The 19,946-nt window shown below is 34.5% G+C and overlaps 3 protein-coding genes across 13 annotated transcripts; 2 read left to right on the top strand and 1 right to left on the bottom strand.

The window, feature by feature from the left end:
* Nucleotides 1-595: 595 nt before the first annotated feature.
* LOC110007729 (protein RKD5) lies at nt 596-8,869 on the bottom strand. Of its 9 annotated transcripts, none has more exons than XM_088864353.1 (6): nt 8,199-8,869; nt 7,945-8,062; nt 6,612-6,785; nt 6,104-6,192; nt 3,616-3,765; nt 596-1,006 (listed from the first exon to the last, which is right to left on the bottom strand). In XM_088864353.1, exons 2-6 carry the CDS (start codon nt 7,988-7,990, stop codon nt 860-862), a joined length of 606 nt encoding a protein of 201 aa, XP_088720479.1. In that variant the 5' UTR covers nt 7,991-8,062; nt 8,199-8,869; the 3' UTR covers nt 596-859. The 9 variants fall into 9 exon arrangements, 7 of the variants coding, with proteins under 7 accessions (XP_088720479.1, XP_020526157.2, XP_020526158.2 ...); XM_020670498.2 differs by having other exon boundaries at nt 6,612-6,793; nt 8,199-8,858; XM_020670499.2 differs by having other exon boundaries at nt 3,642-3,765; nt 6,612-6,793; nt 8,199-8,858.
* Nucleotides 8,870-9,693: 824 nt separating this feature from the next.
* On the top strand, nt 9,694-19,183 carry LOC18439350 (uncharacterized). Of its 3 annotated transcripts, XR_016053818.1 has the most exons (4): nt 9,694-9,863; nt 10,096-10,195; nt 11,456-11,608; nt 18,468-19,183. XR_016053818.1 is itself a non-coding variant. In XM_020670533.2 (3 exons), the coding sequence occupies exons 1-2, from the start codon at nt 9,738-9,740 to the stop codon at nt 10,189-10,191; spliced, it is 222 nt and encodes a 73-aa protein (XP_020526192.2). In that variant the 5' UTR covers nt 9,694-9,737; the 3' UTR covers nt 10,192-10,195; nt 18,468-19,183. The 3 variants fall into 3 exon arrangements, 2 of the variants coding, with proteins under 2 accessions (XP_020526192.2, XP_006849579.2); XM_020670533.2 differs by lacking the exon at nt 11,456-11,608; XM_006849516.4 differs by lacking the exon at nt 18,468-19,183 and having other exon boundaries at nt 11,456-11,791.
* On the top strand, nt 18,559-18,981 carry LOC18439351 (uncharacterized). Its single transcript, XM_006849517.3, has one exon. The coding sequence runs from the start codon at nt 18,559-18,561 to the stop codon at nt 18,979-18,981; it is 423 nt and encodes a 140-aa protein (XP_006849580.1).
* Nucleotides 19,184-19,946: the final 763 nt, after the last annotated feature.

Genomic DNA, 19,946 nt, shown 5'->3' with positions numbered 1-19,946 from the left:
GTTATAAAGATCTACGAGTACTGAAAATCCGTCCACATAATATGTTATAAGATGCATATTTTTTAGGTTTCTTTTTTTCCTGACATGACTTTTCTTCTTTCAAATCCATATTTTTGAGATGATTTTGGAGGTGCAATTTTACTTTTTCGTAACATGAGTATATATTACTAAGAAGAAAATCGTAACATGAGTACATATTAACGGTTTTTTCGAATCCATATTTTTGAGATGATTTTGAAGGTGCAATCTTACTTTTTCGTAGCATGAGTATATATTACTAAGAAGAAAATCATAACATGAGTATATATTAATGGAGCCAAGGAGACTTAGGGTCTGTTTTGAGGCTGATGGTGTACATGGGGAATGCACCAATCATGGTGTACATTGTATTAGCTAAAGGGAAAGTGCACCAATCATCATCGATGGCTTCATCGTTCCTGTAACTTTTTGTTGTATTTCCGTTGAGGCAATGAAATTCACGATTAATTTAAAAAAAAAAATGTCGATGGAGAAATTAAGACTCCTGTGAATATTAGTGGCTGAACCAGAGCTACATGAGTAGCTCTTTTGAGAGAGAGGGAGGGAGAGAGAATTCTTTCACAAACTCAACAAATTTATGATATACAAACAGAATTTGACAAGAATAACGTAGCTTTCATATATGCATGTGATCTCTTGATCATGCTGTTTGGAAAACGGCCGATCTGGATGAGATGTAATAAATGGGGGATCCAAGTCTCTCTATAATTTCTCAACACCAGTATTTTATTTTTTGGTGATTTTTTATCAGTCCAGAAGATCGAGATGTCTGATTCAACTGACCCGAATTGGTATAGCATGTGAAAGATCCAAACCTTGGTCAAGTTGGTTCATCATGGCCAGCACAAACCTTAGCTCTCTGTATTCTCAACTTCTCTATTTGTGCTCGAATGGAGGCAGCTCCATCCCCGTTCTCTGTGAGCAATGTATGCTCTAGATTTGAAATGCTCCTCTCTATGCTTTTAATCTGAACAAAAGATAATGAAACAATTATATTCATTTGACTTATATTCATTTGCCATCACCTTCAATTTATGAAAGAGAAAGATATTGTTTTAGATAAAAAGCAGTGGGACCCATACAGCATAGAAGATTTATGCTGCTCTTGCCATCCAGCCGTCCAATTTTGATCAAGAGAGCCACTCACCGTTTGATCTTAGATCTGACTTCTCAAACTATTTTATTTTTAGTTTTGTTTATACAAACTGTATGAATATGAAATTTGGTACGTGCCATATTCTCATTGGGGCGCACCTATAAAAAATATTAAAAATAATATTTCGACAAAATATAATGACTAAGATACCCTTGAAACTTTCAAAGGTATTTGGGTCATTTTATTTTATTGAAAATATTTTTTTTTATTTTTTTAGCTAGTGAGAATTTAATAGAGAATTGGATGTCCAAAATTTGGTGTTAAAATAGTTTATAAAAAAAAATTAAAAATAAAATAGTGTAGAGACGTGACAATTTGATTGAGACAATCTTAGCCCTCCATTCATAATGGACATGGATAGTTAGATTAGGGGAAGTATATAAGTTTTATTATGTAGGAAAAGCATAGAAAACCTGCCAAAAAAGTAGCATATAAAATGGAGAGTCACATTGTTATAAATCTAAGCCTATATTTGATGTGCCGATAGCCATATCCAATATTTTTCTTTTAATTTTATTTATGGACAATTGGAAGGAGTCCGAAAAGATATAGGAACTTATGACCTCACTGAAGGTATGGCCTTAAATAGAATACAATCATGGATCAGGATTCATATAGCTGACCCTAATTAACTGGAAAAAAACTATAATGATGATGATGGGCAATTGGTACCTATTTTTGCACTTTTATTCATAATACCAAAATGGGGATATTGGCGGCATTTATCTAATAAGCCCGTTCCATTCCTCATTTTGCAACAAGAACATGGCTACCTAGTTAAGGCAACGCGGACATGGCTACCTAGTTAAGGCTAAGTCAGAGAACCGAGTAAGTCTATCAGGGAAGTGGGCAATTTGGATCAGTCAGATTGTCCAGTTATCTCCTATTTTATTTTATTTTTTAGTATTTTAAATTTTAAAAACTAATTCCATATTTTCTATATCATCCAAAAGAATCTAGATTGAAAATTATTGAACCAGATCGTTTCAACAAAAGGGTGATCCACATTTTTGGGTTTTAGTACAATGGATAAAATGGCTCAGTTCATATCGGTCTAGCATGCTGATTTATTTTATTTTTTTATTTTAAATTTTAAAAACTAATTCCATTTTTTCTATATCATCCAAAAGAATCTAGATTGAAAATTATTGAACCAGATCGTTTCAACAAAAGGGTGATCCACATTTTTGGGTTTTTGAACCAGATCGTTTCAACAAAAGGGTGATCCACATTTTTGGGTTTTAGTACAATGGATAAAATGGCTCAGTTCATATCGGTCTAGCATGCTGATTTCAATTTATATTGACGGGGAATAATGTGATTCTTGTCATCCCATGATTTCTAAATACACTTGTTCAGCACAGTTTAAAAAACTAGCACCAATATGGAAACTAGCACCAATATGGATCTAGAATTCGCGTAGACCAAGGGAGTTCCTTGTGGGAACTAGGAATTGCTTAGGTTCCTTTGGGATTGCTAGGTTTCGTCTGGGAACTGACGATCTAGTCCAGCTAATTCAACCGGTGGTACATATTACATTTATTAGCTTTTGTTTGAGAACTTGCGATCTAGTCCGGCCGATTCAACCAGTGGTGCATATTACATTTATTGTTATTGTTATTTCTTTCTTCTTTTTTGGACTGATCCTCACATGAATATCTATCCCATGCACTGACCCAGATCCAAGAAAACTTTCTTTTGGGTAAAAGAGCCAAGACTGAACTTGGTTAGTGGCATACCAAATTTGATTTTTATCCTTGAAATGGCGAAAAAAAGTACAAAAATTTGATTTTCACGGAATCGCATGGTCTAACTTGAGAATTGATCACCTAGTTTTGATTATGTTTAAATATAGGATGTGTTTTATCGTTGATCTGGCGAAAAAAGGTACAAAAATTTGATTTTCGCGGAATCGCATGGTCTAACTTGAGAATTGATCACCTAGTTTTGATTCTGTTTAAAGATAGGGTTTTTTTTTAAATCGGGTCAGCACCGAATTACATGGAATTGATCACCCAATTTTGATTTTGTCTAAATATAGGATTATTTTTAAGTCAAGTCAGCACTGAATCACATGGTCTAACTCGAGAATTGATCACCCAGTTTTGATTCTGTCTAAATATAGGAAAACAACTGGCAAGGAATCGCATGGTCTAACTCGAGAATTGATCACCCAGTTTTGATTGTCTAAATATAGGATTTTTTAATCAAGTCAGCACAGAATTGCAAGGTCTAACTTGAGAATTGATCACCCAGTTTTGATTCTAATTAAATATAAAAAAACAGCTGAGTCTACAAAGGAACTGGTGGTTCCACATAGTAATACAACGATTAATCAATCCAGACTAATTTTTGGGGTGTACAATCCGAGTCACTCGTCCATTTTTTTAAATCATTGCTTAAAACTAAAGAAGAAGTACCTTGCGATGTGGCCATCGAGGCATACCATTTCTACGGCATACTTTCTTCAAAACCGTCGGACAAATGGAGAGTTTCTCTGCGGCCGCAGTAATTGGGAGGTGGAAATGATTGGCCAAGTCACCCAAATTCAATTTTCCAGTTCTCTCTCTCTAAACAAAAATAAACAAAGACGAGGTTAGTATGAGGCCAAGCCCGCCGCACATGTAGAAATGCAGGCCGCTATAATTATTATTTATATTTTTTAAAATTTATTTATTTTTTCATATTCATGATCTCTATGTTAAAGATTATATGTATTCCCTAAAAATTAGGATCGGATTCTATTTCAAAAATAAATTTATTAAAAAAATATTTGTAATGTTAGTTTCGAATGTTTTTAAATGGACCACCTATTTGCATCCATCATTAAAATAGATGGTTTATACATCTCGACCACATATTGTACAAACGTGATCCAGCCCGCCCGAAACAATTGTTCATAAAACAAATCCGAGCATCATACAATTAAAGGAAAATATAAGAGGAGTTGTATACTATAATGTAAGGCTATCTATTTTTGGTATAACGAATTCATAATTACTTGTAGAGATATGATGAGATATCCGAGAGACTGATGTAAGGCTATCTATTTTTGGTATAACGAGTTCATAATTACTCGTAGAGATAGGATGCGATATCCGACAGACTGAAGTGCATTGCAACATTTAAAAAAAGTTATTTTAGACTTTGTACCTAATCAATGATACATTCCCAACTATACTCTTTTATAAGGTCAATAATAATTATTAACTCAATAGAGCCAAGGCCTTCAAATAGTGTCGAGAAATGTGGTTTCAATATTGGAATTCTTTGTGATAGCCTTAAAATATATTTTCATGATTAATTATAAAATTTAAAGCGTAAAAAATAGTGCAGATTGAGTAGATCTATGATAAAATGAAACTCTTGAAAATTTACTTATTTTTTCATATTTATGATCTTCATGTTAAATATTATATATATTCTCTAAAAATTAGGATCGAATTTTATTTCAAAAATAAATTTAGTAAGAAAATATTTATACGGTTAGTTTCAAGTGTTTTTAGATGGACCACCTATTTGCATCCATCTTTAAGATAGATGGTTTATACCTTTCGACCTCATATTGTACAAGTGTGTGATGCAGCCCGCAGGAGTTGTATACTATAATGCAAGGCTATCTATTTTTGGTATAAGGAATTCATAATTACTCGTAGAGATAAGATGCGATATCCGAGAGACTGAAGTGCGTCACAATATTTAAGAAATTTTATTTTGGACTTTGTACCTAATCAATGATACATTCCCAACTACGCACTTTTATATGATTGATAATAATTATTAGCTCAATAAAGCCGAGGCCTTCAAATAGTAACGAGAAATGTGGTTTCAATATTGGAAATCTTTGTGGTAGCCTTAAAATATATTTAAAGCTTTAAAAATAGTGCAGATCGAGTAGATCTATGAAACCATGAAAATCTTGAAAATTGAAATCCATTACAAGATGCACTATTTCCAAAACTTGAAATCCATTTTCTCTCATTTTCATGCATCTTGAGGTCGTGATGATCAATTTGACGATAATGTGCTCTAATTTGATGGTTTAGACCTCAAAATTTTTTGATGCCCAATCTAATTTGATGGTTAAGACCTCAAAATTTTCATTAGAAGAAGTTGTTTTGATGCCTAAATATCCTCACATTGTTCATCTCGACCTCAAGATGCATGGATATGAGAAGAAAAATGAAATTCAAGTTTTGGAACATCTTGTAATGTATTTTTGGACCATCAATTTTTAAGTTTGCATGTATTTGCTTGATTTGCACTATTTTTTAAGCTTTAAATTTTATAATTAAAGATAAAAATATATTTTAAGGCTATCACAAAGATTTCCAGCATTGAAACCACATTTATCGACACCATTTGAAGGTGCGCTTTACTTTAATTGTTTAGAGCGTATGCTCTATACAATTTTAGCTAACTTTGAAGGTGCGCTTTACTTTAATTGTTTAGAACCGCTGCTCTATACAATTTTAGCGAACTGGGAAAAACCACGAAATTCTCATGCATTCACCATTTCAAAGAGTTCAAATCAATGTTTAAAAACCTAGACCGGCAAGGCGAACTGGCCATCTAGTAAGCTGGTTTGGATTAACAAAACACAGATCCGGATTAACGGGTCACATGAGAGAATTGGCTAATAAAAATTTAAAAAATTAAAAGAAGCAATACAAACGTGGAACAAATCGGTTGGTTCTTGAAAGAGTCTGCTACTTGGCTCCCGATATAATGAGAGAATAAGACTAGTCCTCATGAAAATCGATTTGGATCAGACGATTCCGATCCCATTTTGTAAAACAACATTTTAAATTAAAAAAAAATAACTCACTGTATTTTCTCAAAAAAAAAAAAAAAAAAAAATGAGAGAGAGAAGAAGAGGAGAAAACTACGATCATGGGTTTTACCTACCTGTCTTGCGATGTTACTCTTTAGGGTTATCACAGGAGTGCTGTTGACGCTTTGTGGTATCTGAATTGTGTCCCCTTGAGCCATGTTGTCTGCAATGAAAATGTTTTAGGCCCTGCCCGAAAATAGATTATGGGTGGGCAGTCGGGCTGGCCTTAAGCCCAAATACCGGCTGGGCCAGCCTGGCCTGTTATTTTATTTAAGATCCCTCTCCCATAAATTTTTTTTTGCAAGTCTACATCTCATAATAAAAACCTTTTCTATAAAAAAAACTATAGTAAAACATTTTTTCAATCAGGATCTAACAAATAAAAACAATATTTTTCAAAACAAAAAATTGCCATTTGGGAAAGGGATGGAGGCACGTGGCCACCCAACCCCCCGCATCGCCGGAAATCAGTCTAGCCCAGTTTTTTCAAAACCCGAACCCAGCCCGGAAGTTTGAAAGCGGCCCAACCCAACCTCAGCCCGGACCATTGGCATCCCTACATGAGAGAAAGAGAGAGAGTACCAGAAGTAGTTTCGTTGGAGAGGGGAATTGACATGGAGCTTGAGCTTGGTTCCCCATCCATTCTTGTGGACAAGGCCTCATAAAATGAAGAGAGAGAATCTTGAATCACTACAAAGCCTTCCCCCCTCCTCACTTGTGCATATTGCAGTAGAAATTGCTTCAATTGCTCCATATCTGTGAACCTAAATCATCATTCAATTCCTCTGTAAAACTATCCAAAAGGCCATTTTGAAACAATCGCATTTGAATTCAACATAGTGCAATCTCAATTAAGCATGTAATTCAGCAGACGATCGAATTTGAATTCGACATAGTGCAATCTCAATTAAGCATGTAATTCAGCAGTAAATCAATGAAAAATCACATGACCAGACCACACTTAGAGAATGGTGATCAAGCATACCGTCATGGATTCTAACTCAAAAATCCATAACGATATGCTTGATCAAAAATCCATGACGATATGCTTGAGATCTTTAACACATTATTTTCAATTATTCGCATATTCGCCAAATCTCCACTATTTTTTGAGCTTCAAATTTGTGTAATCAGGGGTGAAAATAGATACTCAGACTATATTATAACGACTTCTAGTGCTAGCGTGACTTTCCTTTTTAAGCATCGTGCAGGTATGGCACATACAGAATTAGAACGATATGAAAGGGGCTGAGTCATGGTGATAGCACCCCCATACCTAGTTACCACGTTGTGGTTTCTAGCCTTGCTGACACTACCCACTGACACTTTCAAATAAGCTAATTCCCTAATCTATTTGAAGAAATGGGCATAGTCTGTCTCCGCCATTAAATTACCCGAAAAAAAAAAAAAAAATATCGAATTTGAGTATAATTTTTTTTAATATTACTTGTAAGCCTTTACTATTAACCCCCAAAAGTTCAAGATTGAGAGGTTATGTTGCATATGAAACGTGTGTATGTTTTAGACAGAGGGAAAATTTTGAGGGGTTGGTAGGGATTGTATATTATGAGATCATTTATTTTTTACACAAGAATATCACAACTTTTTTTAGTTATTGGTGTGAAACCTAACATATTAAAATGTATAACATCTTTCAAGAAAATATGCTCTGGACTTTGCGCTCACTTAGTGACACATCAAGACCCATCCAAATTTTACATCCAGCGGTTGACAATAATTATGACCTTCTTGTATAAAAAATATGTTCTCATCGTATACATCTCTTGAGTTTTATGTGTGTGAGAGAGACTCATGAAATCCTAATCACTTCAGCACGAAAAGCCTACATCTTTTACGGGCATTTCATGGACTAAGACATGTTTTTGTGCTTGCAAACAACCTGTTAAATCCTTACTCAAACAATCGTTGCTCCTGTGAAGAAGGGATCCCACCATTACCATACTGCACTTGCATCACTGCATGAGTCACCACAAATTCTCTCCCATAGATTTCAAGTTTTGTTGTATCAGAACCTGTGAAAAAAAAAAAAAAGCAAACATATTAACTTTTTTCACATGGACTCAAATTAGAATCCTTCACATTAAACCTTGTTCTTGACCTTGAATGGAAAAAGAAAAAATACTGAATAAAAAAATAAAAAAAACTTACCATTAGTATGAACAATTTCTCTCATTATATGGCAACATTTACGGCCCTCTGATTCATCTTGATTAGAACCCAAATTCGGGTCACCAAATGCTAAATTTACATCCCAAGATTCAGAGTTTTCAAATTCTCCATTTTGCATCGGTTGTGAATTCTGGTTTTCATTATTAAAAAAATTGAGAGAGCAATCGAAATTGGGTCGCTCAACAGCCAAGGGCTCATCTTCGAAACCCCAAGCCGAAAAACCATCAGCCTGAAATGGATGTAAAACTAAGGAAGAACGCACATTTTCCGGCAACTGGTTTGAGAAACCAAGTAAATTTTCATTATTTTCCGTTGCCTGGTTCGAAAAATTCGGCAAATCCTTTGGATTTTCTGGCAAGTTGGGTTCAGAGTCGAAAGAAAAATCTATAATGGGTTCTTTCCAAAACCAGAGGGGGCTATCTAAAGGTAGCGATCCCGCCATGAATGACATCAGAGGTCTTGTTTTGCTTCTTATTCCCCCTTTTCTTGGGTGCGAATTCTCTGAGCGTGCGAGGCTCAAGTTCGAGCCACACACGATCAGGATCCGCCACCTTCAAATCCAACCCCCAAAAATTCATGTATAACAAGAGTTAAAATAGTAGAACCAGGAGACTGTAGAGAGAGGATGGAGAGACACGACCTGTCAAAACATTGAGAGAAGAGAGGTTTTTTGGACACTAGAAAATTAAAGTTAGTTATTTAACCGTTTTTTTGAAAATCCTAAATATTCAAATTCGTTTATTTGAAAATAATCATCTGCTAATTCTTAGATGGTTCCCAAAAATTAAGATCGAAAAATTCTCTCTAAGTAATTCCTTTGATTGAGGGAATACATAAACAATGTGATCTCGCTGGAGCACAGCATACGCAATCGATAAACGTTTCCTGGCGGAAAGAGCGGTGGATAATTTTCAGGAAAATGAGGGCTAGATTAAGATTGAACTTCAAAGTTTAAAAATTCCCTCCAACTCTTCTTCTGTTTTTTTTTATGGGAGCGGCATGTATTGAGTCGAGGCTCTAAACAATTAAAGTAAAGCACATTATCAAATGGTATCGAAAAATATGGTTTTAATATTGAAAATTTGTGTAATAGCCTTAAAATATACTTTCATCTTTAATTATAAAATTTAAAGCTTCAAAAATAATGTAGATCAAGCATATTTATGAAAACTTGAAAATCTTTAATATTGACGGTCCAAAAATGCGTAATAAGATGCATTATTTCTAAGACTTAAAATTCATTTTTGTTCTCATATCAATGCATCTTGGAGTCAAGATGATCAATTTGAGGATATTTGGGCATCAAAACAACCTCTTCAAGTGCAATTTTTGAAGTGGACTCTAGTTTGACTGTTTAGGGCCTCGGCTCTATTTAAACTTTTCCCATTTTTATACCACGAGAATGGGCCGCATACTGTAGCAATTTGTATACTCTTCCAATATATGAACAACGATCACTTCCATCTAGGGTTTCATCGACCACATTGATTGAACCCAATTTACTGAAACCCTTCTTGAATGGAAGCCATGAAAGGCTTCGAAGCTCAGTTCGCTCTATCCATATCCAAAGGAGAGGTAGCATCAGCAAAGAAACCCCCTTTCAGAATAGTTCAAGACGATACGAAACCCATTTTTCGAGACCCTGTAAGTGCTTATCTCCTCACCATTTTTAATTTCATTCATCTATCTGATCTCTCTCTCTCTCTCTCTCTCTCTCTCTCTCTCTCTCTCTCTCTCTCTCTCTCTCTCTCTCTCTCTAGATTAGGTGTTTTTTCTTTTATTTGGGGCGTTTAATTTGGTGATTGCCTTGTTTTGGGGCTAAATTTGGTGGTTGGTTTCGTTTTAGTGCTAATTTTGGCTAATTTTTATTTTGCAGATCCTGCGCTCGGATCCCATTGAGACCGAGCAAGCTGTCCTTCGCCTTCCTCCATTCCCCTTTGATTCAAAAGGCACTCCTGGTTCCAAGCCCTAATAATGTTAGTTCTTCATTGCATTTTTCAGCTACATTTTATATTAATGAAATTTCAGTAATTATAACCTCTTTCGTAATTTTGTATTTTACATGTTCAGTGAAGTTTGAAATTTAGAGGGAAATTATCTTTTTTTGGAAGTTTAGAGGAAACATTTTAGTGGCATGTTCAGTGTGGTATGAAATTTAGAGGGAAAAAATTTAGTGGTAATAGTAAATAGAGTGAAATTTTGACAAAGATTATGAGCAAGACATAGAGAACATATGCTATTAGAAAGTCTCGAAAAACACATAGTGCGTGTCCAGTTTCTAAATTATCTTAGTGTAATCAGAATTTTTGCCATTTTTTTATTTCTCTTCTTAACATTTTCTACTTATAATGTCCTGAGGTAGTCAAATTGTCCCTGATTTTTTACAATGATTATTTGGCTTAGAATATTTATTTCTACTTTAATAGTTAAGAGGTTTATTATAGTTTTAGTTAGCAAGAAATCAAATCCATGCAATGTTTGTCATCAGCATGAGGGTTGGGACTGCTATGTAACATAGATTATTTACTGAAGATAATTTCGTGTATCTGGCACATTTATAATGGCAAGTAGAGTTTAATGTTGAAATCATAGATGATTAGGAGTTTCTTGCTCGGTGATTACTTGCAAAGTAGATTTTAATCCATAGCAATCATGTTTAGGATTTAATTGCAAGTTATCAAGCCCCATATTCTACAAATCGTAGTCCATGAAAATTTCATGGCTTGATCATCTTTTTATTGGTTTAATGGTGTTTTCATTGCCCAGAAACAGCATTTTAACGTCAATTAAATTGATCCTTGTGTATAATCATTATCCATTGGATGCTTTTACAGTAACTACAGCAACTTAAACTCTGAATAACAATTTTATGTCCTCAGAAATTAAGTTAGCCACTTGAATTTTCAATTTTATTGATTAGAACTCTGGATACTTTCTAGTCAGTAATTAACTCGCAAACCTCTGCCCATTATGTCGTTTTAAACTGATTATGCTGTTATGCAACCCACTGAAAAGAAGACAATGTTGTGCTATCTGTGAAAGCTTAAAAAGAAAATAAAGATAACTTGAGAACTATAAGAAGGAATCAATCAAGTGTTGTCTTTCTTAGAACCTTGTTAAGCTAGGTTTCACCAATTCTATCTTATTTTGTTTAATTACGTCCTGCAAAGGTTTAAAACTTGCTTTCCCAGAAAAAAAATAAAATAAATTGACAATCATTTTGCTTTGTAAAACAGGGTGTGCACTTTGAAGTAGTACAGAATGAAGTACATGTTCAACTCATTGATATTGAGAGTATTTCACTATTGGTAAAAGTGGACAATGAAGTGTATGATTTATCCATTTTTCATAGTCCACTATTGATGAGATGGAACTCCATAACTGTTGAGGTACATAAGATATCTATCAAATAACCAGTATATGGTACTTATGCATATCGGTGACAAAATTTTGTAAAATATTTTCAATTGATAGCGGAAAACAAAGCACGGGTCTATTCTGTCAGGCAAGGCTTGTAATTGATGAAACGAAAGCCCAATAGAAATTGAGATATATAAAATGAACTTTCTTTCTATCCATTTGTGACTTTATCTTATTCAGATTTATAAATTAATTATCTGTAGAGAATTTTAGCTATTGGTGAGTGAAACATTTTTGGTGACCGAGTTTTCTCTTTATTTTCTTTGTTTTCGTGGATAAGTAAGGAATCTGGACATGGAAAAATATTCAAGTCAATCTGTAGCACTCGATCCAATCCAAATCTTACATCATGTATTTGATGCAAAAATTGTTTTTTGTCTAGTTAAGACACTTAGGTTTGGAGTGTTTGCTTGTTTTGTTAGAATTATAGAATATTATTGGGGCAACAACCCCATTTCCATACAACTAATTAGCGCGGAAATTTTGCACAACTCGGTCCCAATAGCTGTGTTGGGTCTCGAGCTATATGACTTAACTATTCCCTATGTGACTATGAATGATAGAATTCCTATGATTTTGTATTGTGGATGCATGTCTTTTGGTGACTTTACGTCTGCCTACTGTTTACCTTTACCCGGACATCTAGAAATGTGGGACTTAGAGGCTTCCCACCAAATGTTTTGGGGTAGGCCCCATCTTCCAAGCTTAGCCCCTAGGAGTCGTTGTTCCTCGGCATCCTCATAAACAGTCGATAAATAGGTTCAACCTAGTCAACCAACCAAATGTAGTTAATCATGGGTTAGTTTGGGTTAGGTTCTTCCAGACCAGAAAGGAGGGCTCCGGGTGTCTTTGAGAGCCTAAGAACAAGGAAAAAGAGGGTTAGGACATCGTTGAGACACTTAATATAATGTTTCTCATAGTTGGAAATTCGTGTTATATGATTTTTGTGCCATCACCAGAAAAGTGGGCCTTCTTAAAACTTCTATTCCATGTAGTAGGAGTAAACTTCAATATGGTTTATGCTATTGTGCAATGCGTGGTTAATCTTTGTAATACCCTTGTATGGCATCCATCCAGATAATGACGCATTTTGAAGTTATCTCACATGCTCTTATGCGCATACTTCCTCATATCTCACAATGAAAATGAATTACAGTAGTTTACATCTGCACTGGATTTGAAAATGACAATAGATCTTTCTCTCTTGCATTTAGAATTTTGTTTTCCATCAATTTGTTAGGGCTTAGGGCCAAGCTTCATAGTAAAAAATGCACGCTGTTACTGAAGAAAATGCTGCAATTGACAACGGCGACAGTATACTTCTTGAAACTTCCAAGATGAGTTCAACACAGAGTTACCCCGACACTTGGATATTTCCTTTGCTGTCGCATGTTGACACTCTCCAACACTTGTCCATACATATCAAATGACATCATTATTTTTCAGTATCGTGTCGATACTTCTTTAAGAAGTGTCTTATATAATTACCTGCAGTTTTCTATCATAAAAGTTTAAAAAGTCTCGTGGTAGCACAGCCTGCCATTTATAATAATTTTTCTAGGTTTTAATCCCACTGCTTGAGTTCACCGAAGCTTAAAAGAATTTAAATTTTTTACTCCACGTGGGGGTTATGTAAGTGGTTTTAAAATATTTTTAGAACAACTTATGCTAGGCTAGGATTCGAATCCTACACCTCTTGCCATCAACAGCCACCACTACCACTCCACCTATTTAGATTTATTTGAACATGATGGGATACTATATTACATAGAATGAACAACATTATGTTCTTCAAAATAACACGCCACCAAAAACTCACAAGTGGGCTCGAACTCACAACGCCTTGGCTCATAAAATGTTGCACTTACCTCTATGACTCCGCCACTTAGTGCACATATAAGAATGATAGGAAGTTATATTATATATTGTATTATCTTATTCAGTGATATTCTTATGGACATGTTGGGGAAGATTTGGGTTTTTGTCCCTACACAGTAAACACTCAGATACGTCCTGAAGCAAGACCTCTTTCAGTATCACTAGTTAACGGAAGAACTGCCATGTGTGTAAAAATCTGCATAAATTATACGACTTATTACATGATTCAAGGCATATATGCCCCCAATGTTGTTCGGAGAATGGAATTACTCACATATCAGAATCATGTGACAAGAGATTCTCAATTTCTATATCATTGATACTTTTGGAGGAGTTGGAGAAAAGGGATCTCTCTCTCAATTTCTGGGTTCCCTTTCCACGTGCTTAGGTGAGACAAGACTGCATTTTTGTTCTTCCCAGTTTTTGTTTTTATGCTTCTTTTATTAAATTACCTTTTCTCTATAGGACCTTACACATTCTTTTTCTTTTACAGAAGTGCTTTTTTTGTCAGGATATTTACTCCTACCACTTTTACTTTTATTCTTCGAACACCTGTGGTCTTTCATTTCACTTTGATATTTGCCTGTCCTTTTTTTTTTCTCTATGGGTCACTATATATCTTCTTGATGCCTCTTTCCTGAGTTTCACATAGACATTGCGTTGTCTCCATTTTCTAGTGAGAAGACCGTACCTCAGCCTTTCTAGTAAAACTTTTTCTGACCAGCATTCCCTGATTCGCTCTTCATTTTGACGCCTCTTTTCTAATTCTGTTTTTCTAATAATTCTATATCTTTTTTTTGTGTGTGTGTTGTGAAGCATGTCCATATTTGTTGTTGAGTTCTTTCATTTATGCTCATTACTTTTTAGTTCTCCCATTTACTGGCGGGGTTTCTTTTATCATGGAACATTTTCATCATCTTTCAATTGCTTTCACTGAATTTGCTCTCTCTCTCTCTCTCTCTCTCTCGCTTTTATAAGCATTTATTGGAAGAGTCTATGATAGCAATTAGGTTTGGACCAGTATGCTAGTAGCTCCCCAACCATCCAACTGTAAACTACAGGTAGCTGAGGTGTCTTGTTCCTTTCCTCAAATTATGTGGATTTTTTTTTATTTGCATCCAAAAATATGAAGTGTAGTATATTTATTTTGCATTTTTTGATGGACTCCTTAACCAATTTCTTGAAAATCCTTTTTAGAAAAAGTTTATATAAGGTTGCAACCTTAAAATGCAGAAAAAAAGCACACCTAAAAAATTTATCAAAAAATTGTTGTTTTGAGGATGAAAAATCCTCTAATTGATCATCTCAACCTCAAGATGTATGGATGTAGGAAAAAAAAAAACAATTTTAAAGTACAAAAAATGGTGCATCTTATAATGCATTATTTAGACCTTTTTTTTAGTACAAAAAATCTATCTGTACCATTTTTTGAGTTTTAAATTTCAGAATTAGACCTGAACTAGTTTTTCAGGTCGTCATTGAAATTTCTGACACCAAAATTACATCTTTTAATAAATTACATCTTTTGATGAGCTTTAGGGGTTGCTTCTTAATTGCATTGTTTAAGGTTGACCCCATCTCATGTGAATAAATACCCAACATCGAAGAGATAAGGTCTCGACCTTATTGGTTAGGTATTTTCTAACTCAATGATTGTGAGATTTGATCTTGACTTCTTGAGATGATGTGAGATTTCTAGTGAATTCACTAGCCATCTAGTGTTTGTAATGGGATTTGAACCTAGTCATGAAAAGGAAAAAGTTTATATAAAGTTGCAATCTTAAAATGTAGAATTACATTTGCACCTTAAAAATCTATCGGAAAAGTTGTTTTAGTGTTGAAAAACCCTCTAATTGATCATGTCGACATTGAGATATATGAATATGAAGAAAAAAAAAATAATATTGAGTCTCAGAAATAGTGCATCTTGCAATACATTATCTTGACCGTCCACTTTCAAGATTTTCATATGTTTATAGATCTATTTTATTTTAACCATTTTTGGAGTTTAAAATTTTCTAATTAGATATGAAAATAGATTTTTAGATAATCCTACGAATGTTTTACAACCAAATTATATATTAAGATAAAATTTGGAGGTGTGCCTTAATTGGATCTCTGCCTAGAGTTAAAAATAAATAACTACAATGTGTGTGCATGGGTTTAAACCAGACTCAAAACAATATAAATATGGGAAAAGTTTATATAAGGTTGCAACCTTAAACTGTAGAATCATAGATGCATCTCAAAAATCTATTGGAAATGTCTCTAATCAATCGTCTCGGCATTGAGATGTATGAATATGAAAAAAAGAAAGTTTTTGAGTCCCAAAAGTGGTGTATCTTGCAATACATTATGTAGACCGTTCATTTTCAAGATTTTCATATGTTTATAGATCTACTTGATTTGATTTTAACCATTTTTGGAATTTGAAATTTTCTAATTAGGTATGAAAATAGATTTTAAGATAGTATTAAGAATTTTTTATAACAAAATTACATATTATGAAAAAATTTTAAGGTGCGGCGTAATTGGATTGTTTAAGGTTGCATCCTTATAGAAACCGCACCCTATAAATAATCTTACCTACTGCTTCTAAACCAGCTGCATAAGGATGATCTCCTAGAAACCGACTGCAGTCAGAGTCATCTCCTTCTAGTCCTTTGACTTTTAGGGTACATATGTCTCCTTTTACTTTTGGGGTAGATATGTCAGTTTCGGTGAGGTAGTTAGGGTTTCAAATCCAAGAAATTTGTTCCCAATAACCTAAACAACAAGTCTTTTCTTTTTTCTTCTTTTCTGTTATATGGAGATTAATCCAAATACACATAAGACATCAACTATTTAGCATTGGACAAAGTTTCTGACTCAGCCGACTCATTTATTCAAATGAGTTCTCTCCTAAATCTATTTAGTGATGGAATTTGGATTCAAAAACTTAATAGGCTAAAAAACCCAGCCATTATGAATCACCCTGATGAGTTTATGTAAGGGCGAGGCCCTAAACAATCCAATTAAGGCGCACTTCAAAAATTCAGCAGAAGGGGTTGCTTCAATGCTTAGAAATCTTCAAGTTGATCATCTCAACTTCAAGATGTATGGAAATGAAAGAAAAAAAAAAAAAGATTTCAAGCCTTGGAAATAGTACATCTTTTAATTCATCTTTGGAATGTCAATTTTCAAGGTTTTCAAATGTTCAGAAATCTGTTTGATCTACACGGTTTTTTAAGTTTTAAATTTTATAATTAGAAATAAAAATAAATTTTCAGACCATCACAATGATTTGAAGCATTGAAATATCTTTCAACACTATTTGAAGGCCCGTCTTACTTTGATGGTTTGGCCTGATCTTATACAAGCCACACCCCATCCAGAATGTATGTTAAATGCGTCAACTGTAGAGATGTATCCCTTGACCCATGCTTTACTTTTCCTCAAACATTTTACTCATCTTTTTTTACTTTGATTTCAAATACCCATTAAAGTACACATTGCCATGAAGTTGCAATAGTTGAAAGAAGGGAAAAAGTGAAATTGAGTATAATATTTTCTAAAATTTATTAATATTTATGAGCAGCAACAATAATTTTAGCAGAATAAATTGAATTCTCTATCATTCATATAAAACAATCCTTGAATTTTGTGTAGCACTTGCATTCTCAGTGAAGAAAGGATTAAAATAATATCCATCAAAATTCGTTCTCCTCACAATGGAATAAGCTTTGGGTGCTAAAATTATCAATGAAATTAATTGTCAATTTTATTAAAAGAACCCTAATTTCACCTATTTAAAACTTCCAGGCTTCCGTTGCAAGGCATGAATATATTCATCTTGCCACGTGTCTGGATCGGATCTTTCCACGTGTGTGGTCGGCCGAAAAGAACCTGTTCGACGAAACATATGCGAAGGATGTGGCCTCCTTGCGTTTTCTTTTGTGCGCGTAAAATTCGTCCGTTGTAGTAACAATGGCCAAAAGAAGTGGGAAAATTGCACTTTCGCCTTCCCACTGCTCAAGCAATTGGCAAAGGCCACTCGTTTCTATAAAAAGTATTTAACGAGTGAAAGTCTCTGGTTCTAGAAATTTGACCAAATGGGTGATCAATAAAACTAATGCTAATGTTTTTCTCTTTTGACTGAACCTGCCCTTTTCTTTATTGATTTGTTTTTATTTTTTATTTTTTTTATGTTTTTCAAATATCATTATTATCACATCCGAGCTTTATCCCAACTATTTGAGATTGATTACATGAATCTTGTTCTATAATTCTGTTTTATTGAAGGCCATACCTTCTGTCTGATATGTTTTGGACTAATTTTCATGTCGGAAAATCATATTGATCCGGCTCGTATTTGACCATCCAAGTTTGTCCGATTGGTGATTCATCAGCCTATCTGGTATGGGTTTTGAAACACCTAAATTGTTTGGTATTCTATAGGGCAGCAATTTTATAAAGTTGCAACTCAAAATTTGTAGGAAAATGCAATTGTGGGCCCAGAAAAAAATGCAATCAGTCATCTCGCCTCAACGGTTATAGGTTTGATAAAAAAGAAAAGAGGATTTCAAGTTTTAAAAATATCATATTTTGTAACATTTACCATTTGGATCTTTTTTTTCAAATATTTACATACTTAGGGGATTTCTACCATTTATGCGGCTTCAAATCCTATAATTAGGAGTAGATCTGCACTAACTCATCTTTTAGGTGGGGTTTCGAGGTGCGGCTTTACCAAATATCGCAAAGCGGCGGCCTTGGCTACATCCTCTCTCAAAAAGTTAGGGATTGATTTTGTCATTTAAAAAATATTGTGCAAAATGTTGTCCCCAAAACAAAAAGCGTAGCTGTTGGGCAAAAATAATTAAATGGGGTGGTACTTTCGGTCCACTTTTCTTCGTCCTCTTTTGAAAGTTTCCACTAAATCTATGCCTCTCCACCTCTCTATATAAACAGGACACAGCTCAAACAGATACAAACAGAAAAGAGCGAGGAGACTGTGAGAGAAAGAGAAAGAGAGTGACAGAGAGCCACAGCTAGAGAGAGAATGAGTGTTGCAATTTTAGACGGTTCGACTGTGAGGGACTTCGTCGAAGACTTGAAAGCCTTCAACGAGTCGGTAAACGAGAGCTTCTCCGATCTAGATATCGATCACGATGGTGTGCTCTCTCGCTCTGAGCTTCGCCGGGCTTTTGAGTGCTTGAGGCTTTTAGAGTCGGATTTTGGGTCAGATTCTCGGCTGACACCCGAAGAGTTGACTCGTCTCTATGATTCGGTGTTTGATAAGTTCGACTACGATCATAGTGGAGCTGTGGACTTGGAGGAGTTTCGATCGGAGATGAGAGAGATAATGCTTGCAACGGCTGATGGGCTTGGAGCTGCACCTGTAGAAATAGTTTTGGAAGAAGGAAGCTTTCTTTTGCAGGCTGTCAAGCACGAAAATGAGAAAAATGGCGAGGGGGTAAATTAGAGTCAATTTATTTTCAATTTTTTTTGGTGGGTTTGTTATTGTTTTTCATTTTCTTAGTTTTTGTTCCTTGTATAAGGGAAATGATGGTTACATAGTTGCTAATGTCATTTTTATTTTTATCCTTATGTAATTGCTCCGGGTGTAGTTTGTATAAGGCTGAGGCTCTAAACAAAGTAATGTGCACCTTCAAATTTTGTCTAAAGATGTTTTAGTATTAGAAATATTTGTGATAGCCTGGAAATTTATTTTTATCTCTAATTATAAGATTTAAAGCTCCAAAAATAGTCAAGCAGATCTATAAATGCTTGAAAATCTTAAAAATTGACCGTTCATAAAATGTATTACGAGATGCCCTATTTCCAAGACTTAAAACCTCTTAAGGTTGAGATGATCGATTGGAGGATTTGTGGATATCGAAACAACCTCTTCTAATGAATTTTGAGGTGCGCTTTAATTTGATAATTTGGACCCTCACCCTTATATAAACTTTTTCCTTTAAAATAAGGCCCCGGTGTCAAAAAAAAAAAAAAAAGTAATAAAGCCTTTATTTCAGAAAATACTTTGGGCATGAGAAACCTCAATAATGGCTCTAAAATCTATTTTTAAAACTGATTATGAAATTTATAGCACAAAAAATATCAAGATCAATGAATATTTGACAATAGAAAGTCTAGATAAGGTATTACACTATGAACTATGTTTTTCATATCTATAGTAGTTAAGATTGAGGTGATGGATGTAAAGGTTTTTAGACTCCAAAACAAGATTTTCGTGGGACGGGAGTCGCTGCCTTTACTTTCTTCCAAAAAGCGGAGGCCTCATTTTGAACCCTTTCCATTCAAATCGATTCGGGTTTGGCCTCCGAAACAAGAGTGATTTAAATTTGGATTTACCATCCCTAGTTGGGATCCATTTGCTTGTAGATGCTAGTTTTGGAAAAGCATACAATATAGTTGGGGTTAGTC

Source organism: Amborella trichopoda, chromosome 4, assembly GCF_054954075.1.
Source record: "Amborella trichopoda isolate Santa Cruz 75 chromosome 4, AtrichopodaSantaCruz75HAP2 v2.0, whole genome shotgun sequence".
Lineage (NCBI taxonomy): Eukaryota > Viridiplantae > Streptophyta > Magnoliopsida > Amborellales > Amborellaceae > Amborella > Amborella trichopoda.
The sequence above is the reverse complement of the archived record's forward strand: the minus strand, read 5'-3'. Positions and strand labels throughout refer to the sequence as shown.